Here is a 16,025-nt window from a genome sequence, read left to right on the forward strand (position 1 = left end):
ACAACACAGAAAAACGTGAGAGTGATTAACAATTTTTCATTTCTTCGGCACCTAAGATAAATTGTAACTCTCCACTTTAATGTTTATTCGTAATAATGTTATGCTCGTTGAATAAACCATTTTTTTCGGCACTTTTCCACTTAACATCAACCTGGGGTAAAAATTTTTCTCTCTTGAAGATTAATTGCAAATCTTAACGAAGTGATTTTATTGTAACTTCCTGAATATACATATTGCTCTCCTCTGCTCGTGGTCTTTGGCTATACCATACCAATGTTGTTGGCTTCAAAATTATGTTGTTTGTCGTATTGAACAAGAGATAGCAGCAAAGTTGGGAGGAAAGCAGTGAAATGGGAGATAAAGAAGAGCGTAAAAGTAAGCGAAAGATTTGACAATAAGACACTCAAGTGGAAAGATTAAATATTTGAGTATTTAATTTATTTATTTTGCTGTTGCTGATTACATAAGTATGCCTCACACACAGTGATAATCAACAATCAACGTCCCATAATTGTTAGCTCATAAAATAATAAAAATGAGAAGTATATCGCTTAGTTCAGTGTTCGCTGGAAAGTGGAACATCGCGTTTGGGAAGAATTTTGGCAGTGAGTTGATCTAATTAAAAAAAGAATAATCTTTGTTTTTTGAAAATTGTATAAATAACTGATTTTTTTATAGGATTACTCGTTGCGATATTTTTAGTGAAAAATGAAGAAATATTCATTTGCCATTGATCGCGGAGGTACTTTCACAGATGTCCTCTGCCTCTGTCCAGATGGAAGAGTAAAAACCCTTAAATTGCTCTCTGAGGATCCTGGAAGATATTCAGATGCCCCAAGAGAAGCAATTCGTAGGATTTTATTGGAAGAAATTGGGCAAAGTGCAATTACTGATGATGGCCTCATTGATACATCAGCTATTTCGTCCATTAGAATGGGCACAACTGTGGCCACGAATGCTCTTCTGGAGAGAAAAGGAGATCCAGTGGCTTTGGTGGTTAACAGAGGCTTCCGGGATCTTCTCTACATTGGAAATCAAGCCAGACCCAGCATCTTTGCATTGGACATTCGAAAGCCCTCAAATCTCTACAAGACTGTTATCGAAGTAGACTGCAAAGTCATCCCAGACCAACCAGACAAGTGCCAATTGAGTAAGTTTAATTTTACGGGAGAGTGAGGATTTTCGGTGATGTTTTTCTGGTTTTGATTTTAACCACTAATTTATCATTTTGTGTATGTCAAAAAAAGGAATTCATTTATTTTTTGCTGAAATTGTTATTTCCCATTATTTTGCAAAGACTTTTAAGACACGCCCTCTTCATAGACTTTGTTAAAAATATGATATTTTATATTTAAAAAAAAACATGCTGAAAATTTTTAATATTCAATAACAAAAAAAAATTATAACACAGACAGATCTAATTACGTGCATTCTTGAGGGAATGGACTAAATGTTTTTCCTCATGAGCAATTAGACCACGCCCCTCTATAGAATTTTTAAAGAAGAAAAAATATAGATAATTTTTGAGTTATAGTTTTAGAACACGCACCGTTTTAGAGCACTTCGTTAAAAAATGTGGAATTTTATATCTTCAAAAAATATTTTAGACAATTTTTATTTAATCATCAATTAGACCACGCCCCTTAAAGCATTTTTAAGGAAAAAAATATAGATAATTATGGAGCTACAGTTCTAAATTGTCTTTGTTCCATTTAGATTTATTGGATGATTGCATAAGCTCGTGGGCCATCCAAAGGAAAATTTTAACAGTAAATTTATTTTCAGAAACATAATTTATATAATTAAGAGTATAGTCTCAATCGATCTTAACATTTGCCCTCCGAAGATGAGTTTATCTATTTAAGTTTATAAAGAAGAGACTCTTTTTTCTTGAAGATAGTTCGAAAGGTCGTTTTTTACAGCTTTTGTGAAATTCATATTTTTCACATTTAACTATTCGATAAAAATTGGAACAAATGATAATCGGAAGGCTCAATACATGAAGACTTTCCGACTACCAACTCCTTTGGTATTTTGACAGCGTCTGTTATGAGACAAAAAATTTCGCGTTTTTGTCTTGGAAGATTATGCCTTTTTTTTTGACCAAAAACGGACTTTTTCTTAAAAAGGGTCATCGAAACTGACAAAATGCTCACAGTTCTTGTCCTCTAAGATTGTTTCGTCGAGTTTGGGTAGCCTAAAGTGAATAATTTTGCTGAAATTATTCACTTTAACTTTCAATTCAACTTTTCTTTTATGAAGAATTAAATCGGTTCAGTTAAATCGGAGATATAGGCACTTGAATGCCAAAACGGTTTCGCCCAAATTACAGATGTAAAAGCAAATTTTAATCAAAATAATAAGTTTTTGACAATCATTGGACGCAAGCAATAGAAAAAATAGCATAAAAACTCAGACACACAGAAATTTAAATTGTTACAGTGCGTTAAGCTTTGATTTTTTGTGGGGCGTGGCTCTTTTTTGTATGTTCGGAATTTGCGAGTTTTTTCCTTATTTATTAAAAGAAGAAAGGGGTATCCCCAAATACCCTCCTTTTGTTTTCATACTACAGTAGACTCTCTCTAATTCGGATATTTGGGACCGAAATGTCACCCGAATTAGAGAGAAATTCTGGTGTAAAACTGTTTGAAATGCAACGATCTTTTGTTCATTTGCATAGTCATATTAAGTTTACGTACTCATATTTATTTTATATCATATCGCTCCTTGGAAATTACAAGGGGCCAACTCAATCTGAGCCATTTTTCAGGAGACAGCATGAAAGATTCAACTTTGTATAAATAATTATCTCAATTAAGTATGTTAATAAAAACAATTTAGTTCTTTTCTATTTGTATGAGCATTATTATAAACATCGAAACATACATATTTTTACCTTTCAAAATATGTTTTTTTTATGAGTTAGCTCTTTGTCATTCTAAATGATGCGCAAATTTTCATGGAATTAGAATGACACGGGATCAACTTGCTTGAGTTAGTCCCTTGTTTCACAAAAATTTGAACGATAAATCTATTTTGTGCCCCTTGACTTCAAACAAAACCGCGCAAGCAATCATAAAGAGTAAAATTTTGAAAAACTTTTCTAATAACGAAATTTATTGACTCATACCATCTGAAATTTTATTAAATTCTCTGTCTGAGTGCACTAAAACCTCAAAATCGCCAAAAAATGAGTTGACCCCTTGTAATTTCCAAGGAGCGATATGAAAACCTCTTAATAATGCAAAATCATATCACAACTAAGACAAACCGTGGCAAATTTAAGCATATTTGCTTCATTCGATAATCAGAATCAAACCTGGAAAATGTCAACAAACTTTTTTCAAATTTAACTGCTGCCCGAATTAAAAAGTAGCCCGATTTTCAAAGAGCCGAATTAGCGAGAGTCTACTGTAAATTGTGAAAAGTGAACCAATTTAAACTGGAAATGTTCGTTGGAAAAAGGGTGTGGCCTAAAATTAATTTATGTGGTTAGATATTTCCCCCTTGGAAAAAAATGTTAATGAATTTCAACGCAATAAAGTTACTCCAGGAAGAACTCAGAATTTGATTAAACAAAAAAAATATATTGCAAATGTCTGTAATAGCCCACTACTCCCTTATCTTGCGATAAGACCGTCTTGCTCAATTTACGCGCTAATTTCAGGTCACGCTTGGGAAGCTTTCGAGGGAATAACTGGCTCGAAGTATTTGGAGATGTCCAAAGTGGATCCAGGCGCAGTTAGAGAATCTCTGAAGAATGCTTTGGATTCTGGAATAACTTCCTTAGCCGTTGTCCTCACTCATAGTTATGCATTTCCCCAGCATGAGCTACAAATAGGCGCTATTGCGCAGGAACTGGGATTCAAGCACATTACCCTGTCCCATCAGGCCATGTCGATGTGCAGAATTGTGCCAAGAGGATATACAGCTTGTGCTGAAGCCTATCTAACTCCTCATGTTGAGAGATATCTCTCGAGTTTCAAATCCGGATTCAAAGATGAACTCAGGAATATCGATGTCCTCTTTATGCAGAGTGACGGAGGTTTGACGAAGATGGACAACTTCCGGGCAGCTCGGGCTATTCTCAGTGGTCCAGCTGGAGGAGTTGTTGGCTACGGAGTCACGGGAATTCGTGAAACGTCATCTCCATTGATTGGCTTTGACATGGGAGGAACATCAACGGATGTCTCCAGATTGGCTTCCGGAAAGTACGAACATGTGATTGAATCCACAACTGCTGGAGTGTCAATCCAAGCACCTCAGCTGGACATTAATACCGTTGCAGCCGGGGGCGGTTCAATGCTCTTCTTCCGGTCGGGATTGTTTGTTGTGGGCCCTGAATCAGCTGGTGCAAATCCTGGACCGGCTTGCTATAAGAAAAATGGTCCATTGACTGTGACCGATGCAAATCTCATCCTAGGACGCCTCCTTCCGGAATACTTTCCGAAAATCTTCGGTCCAAATGAGGATGAAAAACTGGATTATGAAGCTTCCAGGGAGAAATTTGAAGCTCTGGCAAGGGAGATCAATAAGCATTTGATAGGATCTGGAGAGAGGACGACAGAGCTGAGTCTTCAGGAAGTTGCCATGGGATTTATAAGGGTAGCCAATGAGACTATGTGCAGGCCAATCAGGGCACTAACTCAGGCACGTGGATATGATACTTCCTCCCATGTTCTGAGCTGCTTTGGAGGAGCTGGAGGACAGCATGCCTGCAGCATTGCCAGGGAATTGAGAATGACCAAAGTCCTGGTGCACAAATACGCAGGCATTCTATCAGCCTATGGAATGGCTCTGGCTGATGTTGTCCATGAGGCTCAGGAACCAAGTGGCGTGGAATTCAGTGGAGCAACTGCTGATCATCTGGCTGAGCGCTTGGGTGCCTTATCAGAAATCTGTGTTGGCAAATTGAAAGAACAGGGCTTCCAAGATGCTCAGATTGAACTAGAACCTTATCTGCACATGAGATACGATGGAACAGATTGTGCTCTCATGGTATCTCCTACAAATAAATTAAATCATGGGAATCTTCTCACTGAGAAATACGGAAACTTCCATGAGGCTTTTCTCGATCGCTATCGCATGGAATTTGGCTTTGTCATCACCGGCCGGAAGATCATTATCGATGATATTCGTGTGAGAGGCTTGGGGAAGACATTTGCTCCTCCTGAACAAGATATTTCCTCGGCTGTCGGAACTATTCCTCAAGTGGAAGAAGTTACTTCGGTGTTCTTCGAAGGAGGTGCTAGAGATACTCCTGTGTACCTCTGTTCCAAACTCCTGGCTGGAGATGTAATTCCAGGGCCAGCTGTGCTCATTGATGATCTGTCGACAATTCTCGTGGAACCGGATTGTCGTGTTGAGATGACCCAGAAAGGGGATTTGATTATTCACGTGGGAAGTGGAGAAATCCGACCAATCTATGAGAAACTCGATGCTGTCCAATTAAGCATCTTCAGTCATCGTTTCATGTCAATAGCCGAGCAAATGGGACGTGTTCTTCAGCGTACTTCCATCTCCACCAACATCAAAGAGCGACTCGATTTCTCATGTGCTCTCTTTGGGCCAGACGGAGGTCTCGTCAGCAATGCTCCGCATATTCCCGTCCATCTTGGCGCCATGCAAGAAACTGTCCAGTTTCAGTTGAGAACCCGTGGAAAATCCCTCCGGAAGGGCGATGTTGTCCTGTCAAATCATCCTCAAGCTGGAGGATCCCATCTCCCCGACTTCACAGTGATAACTCCAGTGTTCAGAGAAGGAATCCCCCAACCAGTCTTCTTTGTGGCTTCCCGAGGTCACCATGCAGATATCGGAGGAATTACTCCAGGATCAATGCCTCCTCACTCCAAAAGCCTCGCCGAAGAGGGAGCAGCTTTCAAATCCTTCCTGATAGTCGAAAACGGAGTCTTCCAGGAAGAGGCAACCATAAACCGCCTCACGACTCCCACAGACGCTCCCGGTGCTTCAGGAACTCGAAATTTAAGTGACAATCTCTCAGATTTAAAAGCTCAAATAGCTGCCAATCACAAGGGTATCCAGCTTGTTGGGGAGCTAATAGACATTTACGGATTGAGCGTCGTTCAAGCCTACATGAACTTCATCCAAGCCAATGCTGAACTAGCAGTCAGTGATATGCTCAAGGAGATTGCCAGAAAAACTCCAAAAGGAGAAGTCCTGGAAGCTGAAGAGCGCATGGATGATGGAAGCCCTATTAAACTCCGAATCTCCATTGATGAAAAAGAAGGAAGCGCTGTGTGTGACTTCACCGGATCCGGGCCAGAAGTCTTTGGGAATTGCAATGCTCCCCGAGCCATTACCCTCTCAGCCCTAATCTACTGCCTCAGATGCATGGTTGGACACGACGTTCCACTGAATCAGGGCTGTTTAGCTCCTATTCGTGTCATAATCCCAAAAAATTCCATCCTGGATCCATCAGAAGGAGCCGCTGTGGTGGGTGGAAATGTTTTGACATCTCAGAGGATTGTTGATACAGTTTTGAGGGCTTTCCGGGTCTGTGCGGCATCCCAGGGATGCATGAATAACATCACAATTGGAGATGAGACCTTTGGGTACTATGAAACTGTAGCCGGAGGCAGCGGAGCTGGACCGAATTGGCATGGAACTGGAGGAGTTCACACGCACATGACCAACACCCGAATAACCGATCCGGAAATTATGGAGCTGAGATATCCGATCATTCTCAACAAGTTCTGCCTTCGGGATGATCAATCAGGAGGAAGAGGTGAGTCAAATCAAACGCTTCAAGATTGCCCAAAGACCCAAAAAGTAGTAACTTTTTAAAACCGTTTCATTTCCGATTCGTAATAGCTTAGAACCGATTTGAACTTGTCGGAGATTTCAAGACCTTTCCAATGAACTAAAACTTGTGCCAATCCGTAGAGAAATACATTCTCTAGGATTGTTTAAAGGTTCATTATCTAAAACTAATAACGGTTCTTCAAAACCGTTTTATTTCCGATTCGTAATATCTCAGAACCGATTTGGACTTGTCGGAGATTTCATGACCTTTCCACTGAACCAAAACTTGTGCCAATCGGTAGAGAAATACGTTCTCTAAGATTGTTTTAAGGTTCATTATCTAGAACTAATAACGGTTCAAAACCGTTTCATTTCCGATTAGTAATACCTTAGAACCGATTTGAACTTATCGGAGATTTCAAGACTTTTCCAATGAATTAAAACTTCTGCCAATCGGTAGAGAAATACGTTCTCTAGGAAGGTTCATTGTCTAGAACAAATAACGGTTCAAAACCGTTTCATTTCCGATTCGTAATGGTTCAGAACCGATTTGAACTTGTCGGAGATTTCAAAACCTTTCCACTGAACCAAAACTTGTGCAAATAGGCAGAGAAATACGTTCTCTAAGATTGTTTAAAGGTTCATTATCTAGAACTAATAACGGTTCAAAACCGTTTCATTTCCGATTCGTAATAGCTCAGAACCGATTTGAACTTGTCGGAGATTTCAAGACCTTTCCAATGAATCTAAACTTGTGCCAATCGGTAGAGAAATACGTTCTCTAGGAAGGTTCATTGTCTAGAACAAATAACGGTTCAAAACCGTTTCATTTCCGATTCGTAATAGCTCAGAACCGATTTGAACTTGTCGGAGATTTCAAGACCTTTCCAATGAACCAAAACTTGTGGCAATCGGTAGAGAAACACGTTCTCTAGAAAGGTTTATTGTCTAGATTGTCTACAGTTAATAACGGTTCAAAACCGGTTCATTTCTGATTCGAAATGGCTTTGAACCGATTTGAACTTGTCGGAGATTTCAAGACCTTTTCACTGAATTAAAAGTTGTGCCAATCGGTAGAGAAATACGTTCTCTAGGAAAAGGTTTATTATCTAGAACTAATAACGTTTCAAAACTGGTTCATTTCCGATTCGTAATAGTTCAGAATCTATTTGAACTTGTCGGAGATTTCAAGACCTTTCCAACGAATCTAAATTTGTCCCAATCGGTAGAGAAATACGTTCTCTAGAACCGTTTAAAGCATTAATTATCAAAAATAAGTATCAATAAGAAGGATCAAAAATAAACCATTTATTTCTACCAATAAATAAAGCTTTACATCACATTGATATCAACCAACAAGGCACTTTCGAGTATTTATGGGCTGAATGGGACGATAGTTATCCACAAGGCGTCCATCGAGTCCTTGAATCTCCCTGAAGAAGTTCATTTTCCGCTTGTCTATCGAGTTCACTTTCAAAGGAATGACCCAAGTGACATCCTCGTAACACGGAGGAGTTGTAAAACTTCCATTGTAAACCACAAAAGATCCCTTTCTCAAGGCATCCACATTGAGAAACTCGCCTAAATTGAAGGCACAGAGCTTTTCTTCCAGAACAATTTTACTCCTACTTCTACTGACTCTGGGCAGGAAGTCCAGAAAGAAATAGCTCGGAGCGTAGTTTTTCACTTGGAAAAGCTGACCTATAACTAAAATCCCGTCTTTGAAGAATTTAGCCTCAGCTACGCTTCCGTATTTTGAATTGTAGCAGACAATGTGCATTTCCAGGGAATATTTTCTGGAATTGATGGAATGCTCAGATCCTTGGGTATCATTTCTGCCCCAGTGGAAGTGAATATCTCGCGGAATGTATTCACTATTCCCCAGAAAGTACCCGGAAATAGATGGATATTTATTTTCATGCCACGTGAGGAGGTACTTCACTGTGTAGTGATCATTTATCAGCTCAACACTTTCAGGACGATAGTCCTCATTTCTGACTGTCAAACTTCTTTTCTTGGGCAGTTTTTCGCACTTTCCAGGAACAATATCAATGGGACTCTGATTGATTCCATCACAAACTGGATATTTCACTTTCCACTCTGATGGATCGTTATAAGAAAATTCCTAAAATTTCAAACGAATCAACTTTAAAATCGTTGGAAGAAAGTTTATCTCAGAAGAAACGTACAGAATCAGCTATGTAATCCAATCCTACATGAGCTAGTGGTTCATTGAAGGTATCAGCTTGACACAAGACCCAAATTTGGCAGCATATCGTCACAATCAGGCGAATGTTTAACATTTCTCTTATCACAAATCAACGATAAGGCGCTCACACTATTCGTGAAACAAACGCGTAACATACTGACCATCAACTTCCAGAATTACTGTGTTTGATAGAGTCATACTTAAGAGATAATGAACTCTTCAATTTTTGTGATAAATGCTTTTATTAAATGAGAATTTCAAAATTGTATTTTGCAATGAATCATTTCGTTTTGAGTGCCAATTCTTTTTACGAACTTTGAAATTTATATTTAGAAGCCTTAAGATTTGTATAGATCTGAGGATTAAATCTTTCTGTTTTTTAGGACTCTGAGTACCGAAAGGAAAATATGGATCTTTTAGGAAAAGTTTTTTTTTTAACTTAGCCAAGGCACACACGGGGAATTATAACAGAAAGCAGAGTAATTTTATCTCATAAAAGAACCACTAAAGGTAGTTTTGTAAGACTCATAAGTTAGTTTGTTTCGAATCTTTTAGGAATATGGTGACCCAAAAATATGGATATTTTGGGAGAAACATTTTTTTTAATTATTTAGAACTTATAAAAATCTAATTCTTGTAGACGATACAAACTATAAAAAATGATCTTGTAATCTAGGATATATATTTTTGTAGGGCCTAAATTTTCGTTAGATATTGTTGATCAAAAAAACGTGATATTGATTGGCAGGATATAGGGGAAAAGTGCCCATGCTTTACACGGTCCCAAGCTTTACAGTGACTAATTTTCTCGTACACTGAGAGAAATCCGAATAAGTTAAAATAACATCCCTGAAATGTTAATTTTACCCTGAAGTATTGATCCCAAATCGGTGTAAATATTACCCTTTTAGGTGTATTTAGGGTTAAAGTTACCCTTTTTCATGTTAATTTTACCCTCAAAAAGGTGTAAAATTAACATTAAAAAATGTTGATATATATTTACACCAAAAAAGTGTTAAAGTTATGAGGAGAAAAAGTTAATCGCACCCTCTTTTTTTCTCAGTGTATGTTTTTGAATAAATGTGACTCACCTTTTCTATATTTTAAAATCTAAGGGAAAGTGTCTTGTTTTTAAATTATATTGCAGAGTTGTATTTATTCTGAAACATGTGAAAAATTTAGTCATATTGTAAAGCTTGGGACAGTGCAAAGCATGGGCACTTTCCCCTACTACGGCCTGAGTTGATCGAGAGACGACCTAGCGTAATTATTCGAAATATTTTGAATTTTTTACCTGAATATTACGTTATTTTTACCTAGATCAATTACCGTAGATGCGGATGACTTTGCCCTCCGTTGGTGACGTTGCCCCCTACTGTTCGTTAACTTTTCTTTAAATCTAATGTTTAAGAATAGTCCTGACAGATCAGACATGAAAGATCAGATCGGTAAAGACCATCCTTAAGTACTAGAATTAAAGAAAAGCTTACGAACAGTAGGGGGCAAAGTCACCCACGTCTAGTGTTTAAAAATTAGAATAAAAGTGTATTTTAAAGGTTTTGTTTGGAGAATGTACATAATATTTTCCAGGTAATATTTTCGTCAATAAGGCGTAAGTGTCACTCCTAATTGTAATTTTATTACTTCAATTTTGTCTTGGTGGTATACTGCTTTCACTATTTTTTTTCTGCGGACATTTTCATGATGAATTTAAATAAATATTCTACATTGCCTATATCATATTCATCTATTTTATTTAATGATTTTTATGAAAGTGTGGAAAATTTTATTAATAATTTATGTAAATATAATATTAAAAAAAAATTATAAACGAATTTCGACCTCTAAAAAATTATTAAAAATGTCTGTTTTTTTTTTAACAGGCCTTCTTGAAAGAATGCATTTAGGTCCCGCGATAACTATTGGGAAATGATAAATGTTTTCCAAATGGTTTTTAAAGTAATATTATAGTCATAGCATGGTAATTTCGGTGATTTTTAATATCCAATAAATTCTTTTACATTCGTATTGGTAAAAACGCGATCAGTTGATGAAAAAAAGAAGAAGTATAGACTGAAGCGTAATTTACCATTTGGTAATTTTAAAGTAATAATTACCTCATTGTAACGAATTATTTTTCAGTTCAAAAGTATGATTTTCGAATGCCCAAATAACTTCTATGACGGTACATGATAAAAAATAACGTTATATATTTGCTACTTGGGACTTTTTTTTTGTATAGTCAAGAGTGAACATTAGCTAAAATCTAATTTAATTAAAAGGTCTTGAAATTCCAAACAATGTTTAAATTTTAATATGATAAAATTTCGAATGTGAACAACGCAAAATTCCAGACAAACTAATTTGGAATTTCAGACTTTGATTATCTAGTAATAATTCAATAATTCACAATTATAAAATTCTAAATTGATTTATCCAGATTTTTGAATTTTGTCCTAATTGAAATTAGATCATCTGGATAAAATTTTAATGGCGGTCTAGAAGCCAAACGGTAACAGATATTGACTTTTAGTTTTCAGTGACCCCTTATCTACAAGTCCTCGTTTCCTAATGATGTTTTTTTTTCATTTCTACCTCTCATTATCTTTTCAAAATTTAGTTTTCTGTATTTTTCGAAAATAGATTAAACGTTTTATTTATTAATTTTTTTATTTTATTTAGGAGGTGTGGTAGAAGTTTTCAAATCAGGAAAAATACTTGTTTGAAAGACCAATAAACTGCAAACGTAAACAAATGATCAAACTTTCTGAAATGACTGATTGCGAATTCATTTAAAATATTTAAAATAGGGTAAGTGCTCATAATTTTGGACAGTTTCTAAATTTGGACATTTTGAGGGTAAAATTGGACACTAAAAATAAATTGATTAAAATGATGGATTTTTATTCCAATATTTGATGAATAATGAATTATATCTAAATATTTGTTCTTTTTGGAAGATTTAGACACTAAATACGTTAAATTTTGAATATGATTTGAGTTGAAATTGCTTTGTTGAAAATTCAGTGTGAGCAATTGCTTACGAGAAATATGACAGAACTTCGTGGCTTACTTCAGTCTTATTTAGTTTTGGTGAAGTACTAACAAAGTTTGTTCGCTGTTTTTGAGTGATATTATTGAATATTCATTGAATATTGTGTTGATTCACGTTACTGATGATTTGTACATTTGACCTGAAGTGAGATTTGCCTTGTGAATTATATTTTTCGTGTGAAAAATGAGAAATTTTTTAAGACATTCACCAGTGAGGTCATGATTCTTATTTTGGACAGGTGTTTTTCTCACGAAATTTCGTGAAGTTTTAGCTTTTGTGATGACTAGGTTGGACAAATGCCTGGAGAAACAAAGGAGCATCATCTCTATGAACGAGATGTAGCGAGAAATGCCTTGAAAGGCTCCCGAAAAGGTCAAGGAATGAGCGAATCCGCACGTACTTGGAGCACCGAAGTCAACTCACTTTAATGAATGATATGGAAAGTTTCCGGGCTTCTGTGACATTCTACGTTTCCCTTACATGAACAGGAAGAGGACTTGGTAAGATTGGTTCATGAAACGAAGAACAATCGGCATCCTATTGAGGCGGATTAGCTGTCCAAATTTACAGCCAAGTTGGACAAATTAATATACAAGTTGTCCAAAGTAAGAGCCAAAGTCACCTCTACATATCAATTCATTTTTAAACGTATTAAAACTAATTTTAATAAAAATAAGACGATAAATAGCTTGCTAAGTTTCTAAACAACCCTTCTGAAAAGAGAGTAACAAGAAATGTCAATTAGTATAGAAAATATCGCACTTCAAACTTGGAACTTCGATGCTTATAAGCAGACTGTCCAAAATTATAAGCACTTCCCCTAAACTTTATTTATTAATTTTTGTTTTAGAAGGTATTTTAGAAGTTTCCAACTCAGAAAAAAAACTTGTTTGAAAGACTACTGGACTGCAAACGTAAACAAATGATAAAACTTTCTGAAATGACTGACTGCGAATTCATTTAAAATATTTAAAAGAAGTGAATAGAACAGAAAAACAACCGTAAAACGCCTAATTTAAGATTTTATTCTGTGAAAGTTCCGTATATACAAATTTCTTCTGGGTAACATAATTTTACTGTTCAAATTGCACGGAGAGCGCAGTATATAACCAGTATAACTTAATACCGGTTTTTCGAGGTTAAAGGTTAAAAAAGGCTCTATAGGACGCATTTATCAGGCGAATGGAGTTTTTCTTGGGCTCGTTGGAAAGGTCTTGGAATTCCCGACAAAACTGAATCGGTTACAATTGATTTTTAACCGATAATGAACAGGTTCATAACCGTTTACTAATTTTTATTCGAAATTCAATTACATTAGTTTTAACTCATTTTGGGCATTATTTTGAGTAATTTATAAATCCGTTTAAATTGGTTGTGAATCGGTAATGGACCGGTTATGAACCGATAAGTAATTTTTATCTGAAAATAAATTTTATTACTCTTAAAATTATTTTGTGGCATCTTTCGAGTCATTTACAAATAGGTTTAAATCGGTTGAGAACCGGTAAACGGTAAATGATGCGAAAGTACTTTTGAGGGATAGCATCTAAGTCACAAGTGGGGCGCTTTACCATCGATTTCTTTATTTTTTTCTTTATTTTTTAATGATTGTGCAATGTATTTTCAATTTGAAATTCTTCTAATTAATTTCAGGTAAATTTAATGGTGGCGAAGGAGTTCAGAGGGAACTCCTCTTCCGGAAACCAATGATGTTGTCCGTTCTAACAGAACGAAGAGTACTGGAGCCTTATGGAATGGCAGGAGGAGCGAATGGGAAACGAGGATTGAATTTGCTGATCAAGAAAGATGGAAGAGTGATCAATTTAGGCGGTAAAACTGCTGTTCAAGTCGAAGCAGGTGATAGATTTTCAATGAAGACACCCGGAGGCGGAGGATATGGCCATCCTGATACGAGTGATGCATCAAATGATGCCCCTCATCTTGCCCAAGACGGAGAAGAGAGGAAATTTGTGGAGAAAGGAAGCATTTATGAATATCGCAAAGCGCAAGAATCTGTTTAGAATTCCTTCTCCCAGTGTTTTGTTTTTCCTATTTTTTTGTTTTATTTTTTTTTTAAATTGTTTTATATTCAATTTATATTTGTGTTATTTGTTCTTTTTTGTTGATTTATGTATTTTGGGATAAATACAAAAGTGATTTTGGACAATAAATATTGAGAAACGAATGTTTCAAAGCATAAAATTTCGTTTGTTTAGAAAATGAAACTTGTTTGGAATGGTGTCTTCGCTAAATGTATGCTCTGCATATGCTTCATGCAGCATATGTCCTATGCTATATCTACGTAAAGTAATAAGAAGATTGCAATTACTCTCAAAAGTTTCGTCTCTTTCGTCTGTACTTTCTGGAAAATCTGTAATTTTTGTGTTTCAGGTTTTTCTACTGAAGCTTTATGTATTAGTTCTATGAGGTTTTTCCTTGGGTTTTCCTATTTTAAATCGGCACAATTGCCCCAAATACAGAAAGTACCGATTTTCTGCATTTTCTTTCGCCACAAAATTTCCTGCGGTTTTCTCACACAATTCCCCCATCCCATCATCTGCAAGTGAAATCCCCTCTAAACCAACATTTGGGAAAAATCCCTGGAAAATATTGACGACAATATTTTCATTTGTGTTTAAAATTGCAAATTACACCATTTTCACCAAGATAACGCAGAAAGAAACCCCCGCCTTTGAGCACTTTTTCTTTCCTTTTTAATAATTCACCAAATAATTTTTCACGGGGTGCTCTCGACGACGCTTTTCCATGCTATTGTCGCATTTTCCAGCACTTTATTGTGCACATTAGGCGAATGTAATTCTACCAACCTCCTTTTTTTTATTCAATCTCCCGTCATCTCCACGTAAATACATTAACAGCTTAGCCAAAGAGAAATCCAGGAGAATATGAGTCTGAATAGAGACTCTTTTTTCACAAGAGCGGTTTCTATTGGTCAAGAACAGGAGCTTGAAAAATCAAGGGGTCAATTAATTCAAGATATTTAAAGATTTTTCTTTAGAAAAATTGATGGGAAAGAATTCTGCTGATAAATGCTGATAAATTAATTGCGATATATTGTTATATAACTTATTATTTTGCAATTTCTTAGAAACATTAAATAATTCCTGGATTTTTATATCTTCAAGTGTACCGTAAAAACCTTTTTTTAAGACCAAGAACGTAGGGTATGCTTGAAGAGATAATCCTGCCGATAAATCGCAATTAATTGCTATACATCGCGATTAACTTTATTGATTCCTTACTCCTTGGAATCCTAGAATATCTAGTAGCTTTTTTTAAATGATTTTCAGTATCCTATAAAAAGCATTTTAAAACAACTTAGATATTAAAACTATTTTTAAAGATAATAAATGCCGATAAATCGCAGTAAATTATGATATATCGTGATTTTTCTTTATTACTTCCTGATTCTTCGAAATACTGGAATATTTAGTAGCTTTCTATTATTTTCAATATTCTGTATAAAGATCTTTCTAAAACAAATTAGATATTATAACTATCATTAAAAGATAATAACTGCCGATAAATCGAAATTAAATGCGGTATATCACGATTTACTTTATTAATTCCTCATTCTTTGAAATCCTAGATAATTTAGTCGTTTTACATTGGTTTTAAGTATCCTTTAAAATCTTCTCTAAAAGAACTTAGAAGTTGGAACTTGCTCTAAAAGATAATAAGTGCCAAAAAATTGCACTATATTGCAATATATCGCGATTTACTGTATTGTTTCTTCATTCTTTAGAGTCCTAGCTGATTTTTTTAGTAGATTTCCATGGTTTTCAGCATCTTGTAAAGATCTTTTCTGAGAAGTTTTATGAGGTAGAACTAGCTCCAAAAGACAATTATTCCGATTTATTTCTAATTTTTTTTAAATTAATTTGCGTTATAATCGTGATTTTTCTTAATTGTTTCCTGATTTTTAGAGTACCTTTTAGTTCAGAACCTTTTCCTAAGATTCAGCATCATATAAAAAGC

At 35.7% G+C, this 16,025-nt stretch overlaps 2 protein-coding genes across 2 annotated transcripts; one reads left to right on the forward strand and one right to left on the reverse strand.

Annotated features, from left to right (window-relative positions):
• Positions 1–363: 363 nt before the first annotated feature.
• LOC129799920 (5-oxoprolinase) lies at positions 364–14,228 on the forward strand. The gene is made up of 4 exons (XM_055844218.1): positions 364–605; positions 679–1,150; positions 3,668–6,745; positions 13,680–14,228. The coding sequence occupies exons 2-4, from the start codon at positions 709–711 to the stop codon at positions 14,045–14,047; spliced, it is 3,888 nt and encodes a 1,295-aa protein (XP_055700193.1). The 5' UTR covers positions 364–605; positions 679–708; the 3' UTR covers positions 14,048–14,228.
• On the reverse strand, positions 8,052–9,160 carry LOC129799921 (carbonic anhydrase 2-like). The gene is made up of 2 exons (XM_055844219.1): positions 8,952–9,160; positions 8,052–8,887 (listed from the first exon to the last, which is right to left on the reverse strand). The coding sequence occupies exons 1-2, from the start codon at positions 9,063–9,065 to the stop codon at positions 8,111–8,113; spliced, it is 891 nt and encodes a 296-aa protein (XP_055700194.1). The 5' UTR covers positions 9,066–9,160; the 3' UTR covers positions 8,052–8,110.
• Positions 14,229–16,025: the final 1,797 nt, after the last annotated feature.

The sequence above is a fragment of the Phlebotomus papatasi genome, chromosome 1 (assembly GCF_024763615.1).
Source record: "Phlebotomus papatasi isolate M1 chromosome 1, Ppap_2.1, whole genome shotgun sequence".
Taxonomy (NCBI): domain Eukaryota; kingdom Metazoa; phylum Arthropoda; class Insecta; order Diptera; family Psychodidae; genus Phlebotomus; species Phlebotomus papatasi.

Excerpts from the sequence above, each read along its gene's own strand:
- LOC129799920 (XM_055844218.1), top strand. The coding sequence starts at position 709 with ATGAAGAAATATTCATTTGCCATTGATCGCGGAGGTACTTTCACAGAT. Across the intron at positions 1,151-3,667 it reads ACCAGACAAGTGCCAATTGA|GTCACGCTTGGGAAGCTTTC; the intron begins GTAAGTTTAATT and ends CGCTAATTTCAG. Across the intron at positions 6,746-13,679 it reads TGATCAATCAGGAGGAAGAG|GTAAATTTAATGGTGGCGAA; the intron begins GTGAGTCAAATC and ends AATTAATTTCAG.
- LOC129799921 (XM_055844219.1), bottom strand. The coding sequence starts at position 9,065 with ATGTTAAACATTCGCCTGATTGTGACGATATGCTGCCAAATTTGGGTC. Across the intron at positions 8,888-8,951 it reads TGGATTACATAGCTGATTCT|GAATTTTCTTATAACGATCC; the intron begins GTACGTTTCTTC and ends TTGAAATTTTAG.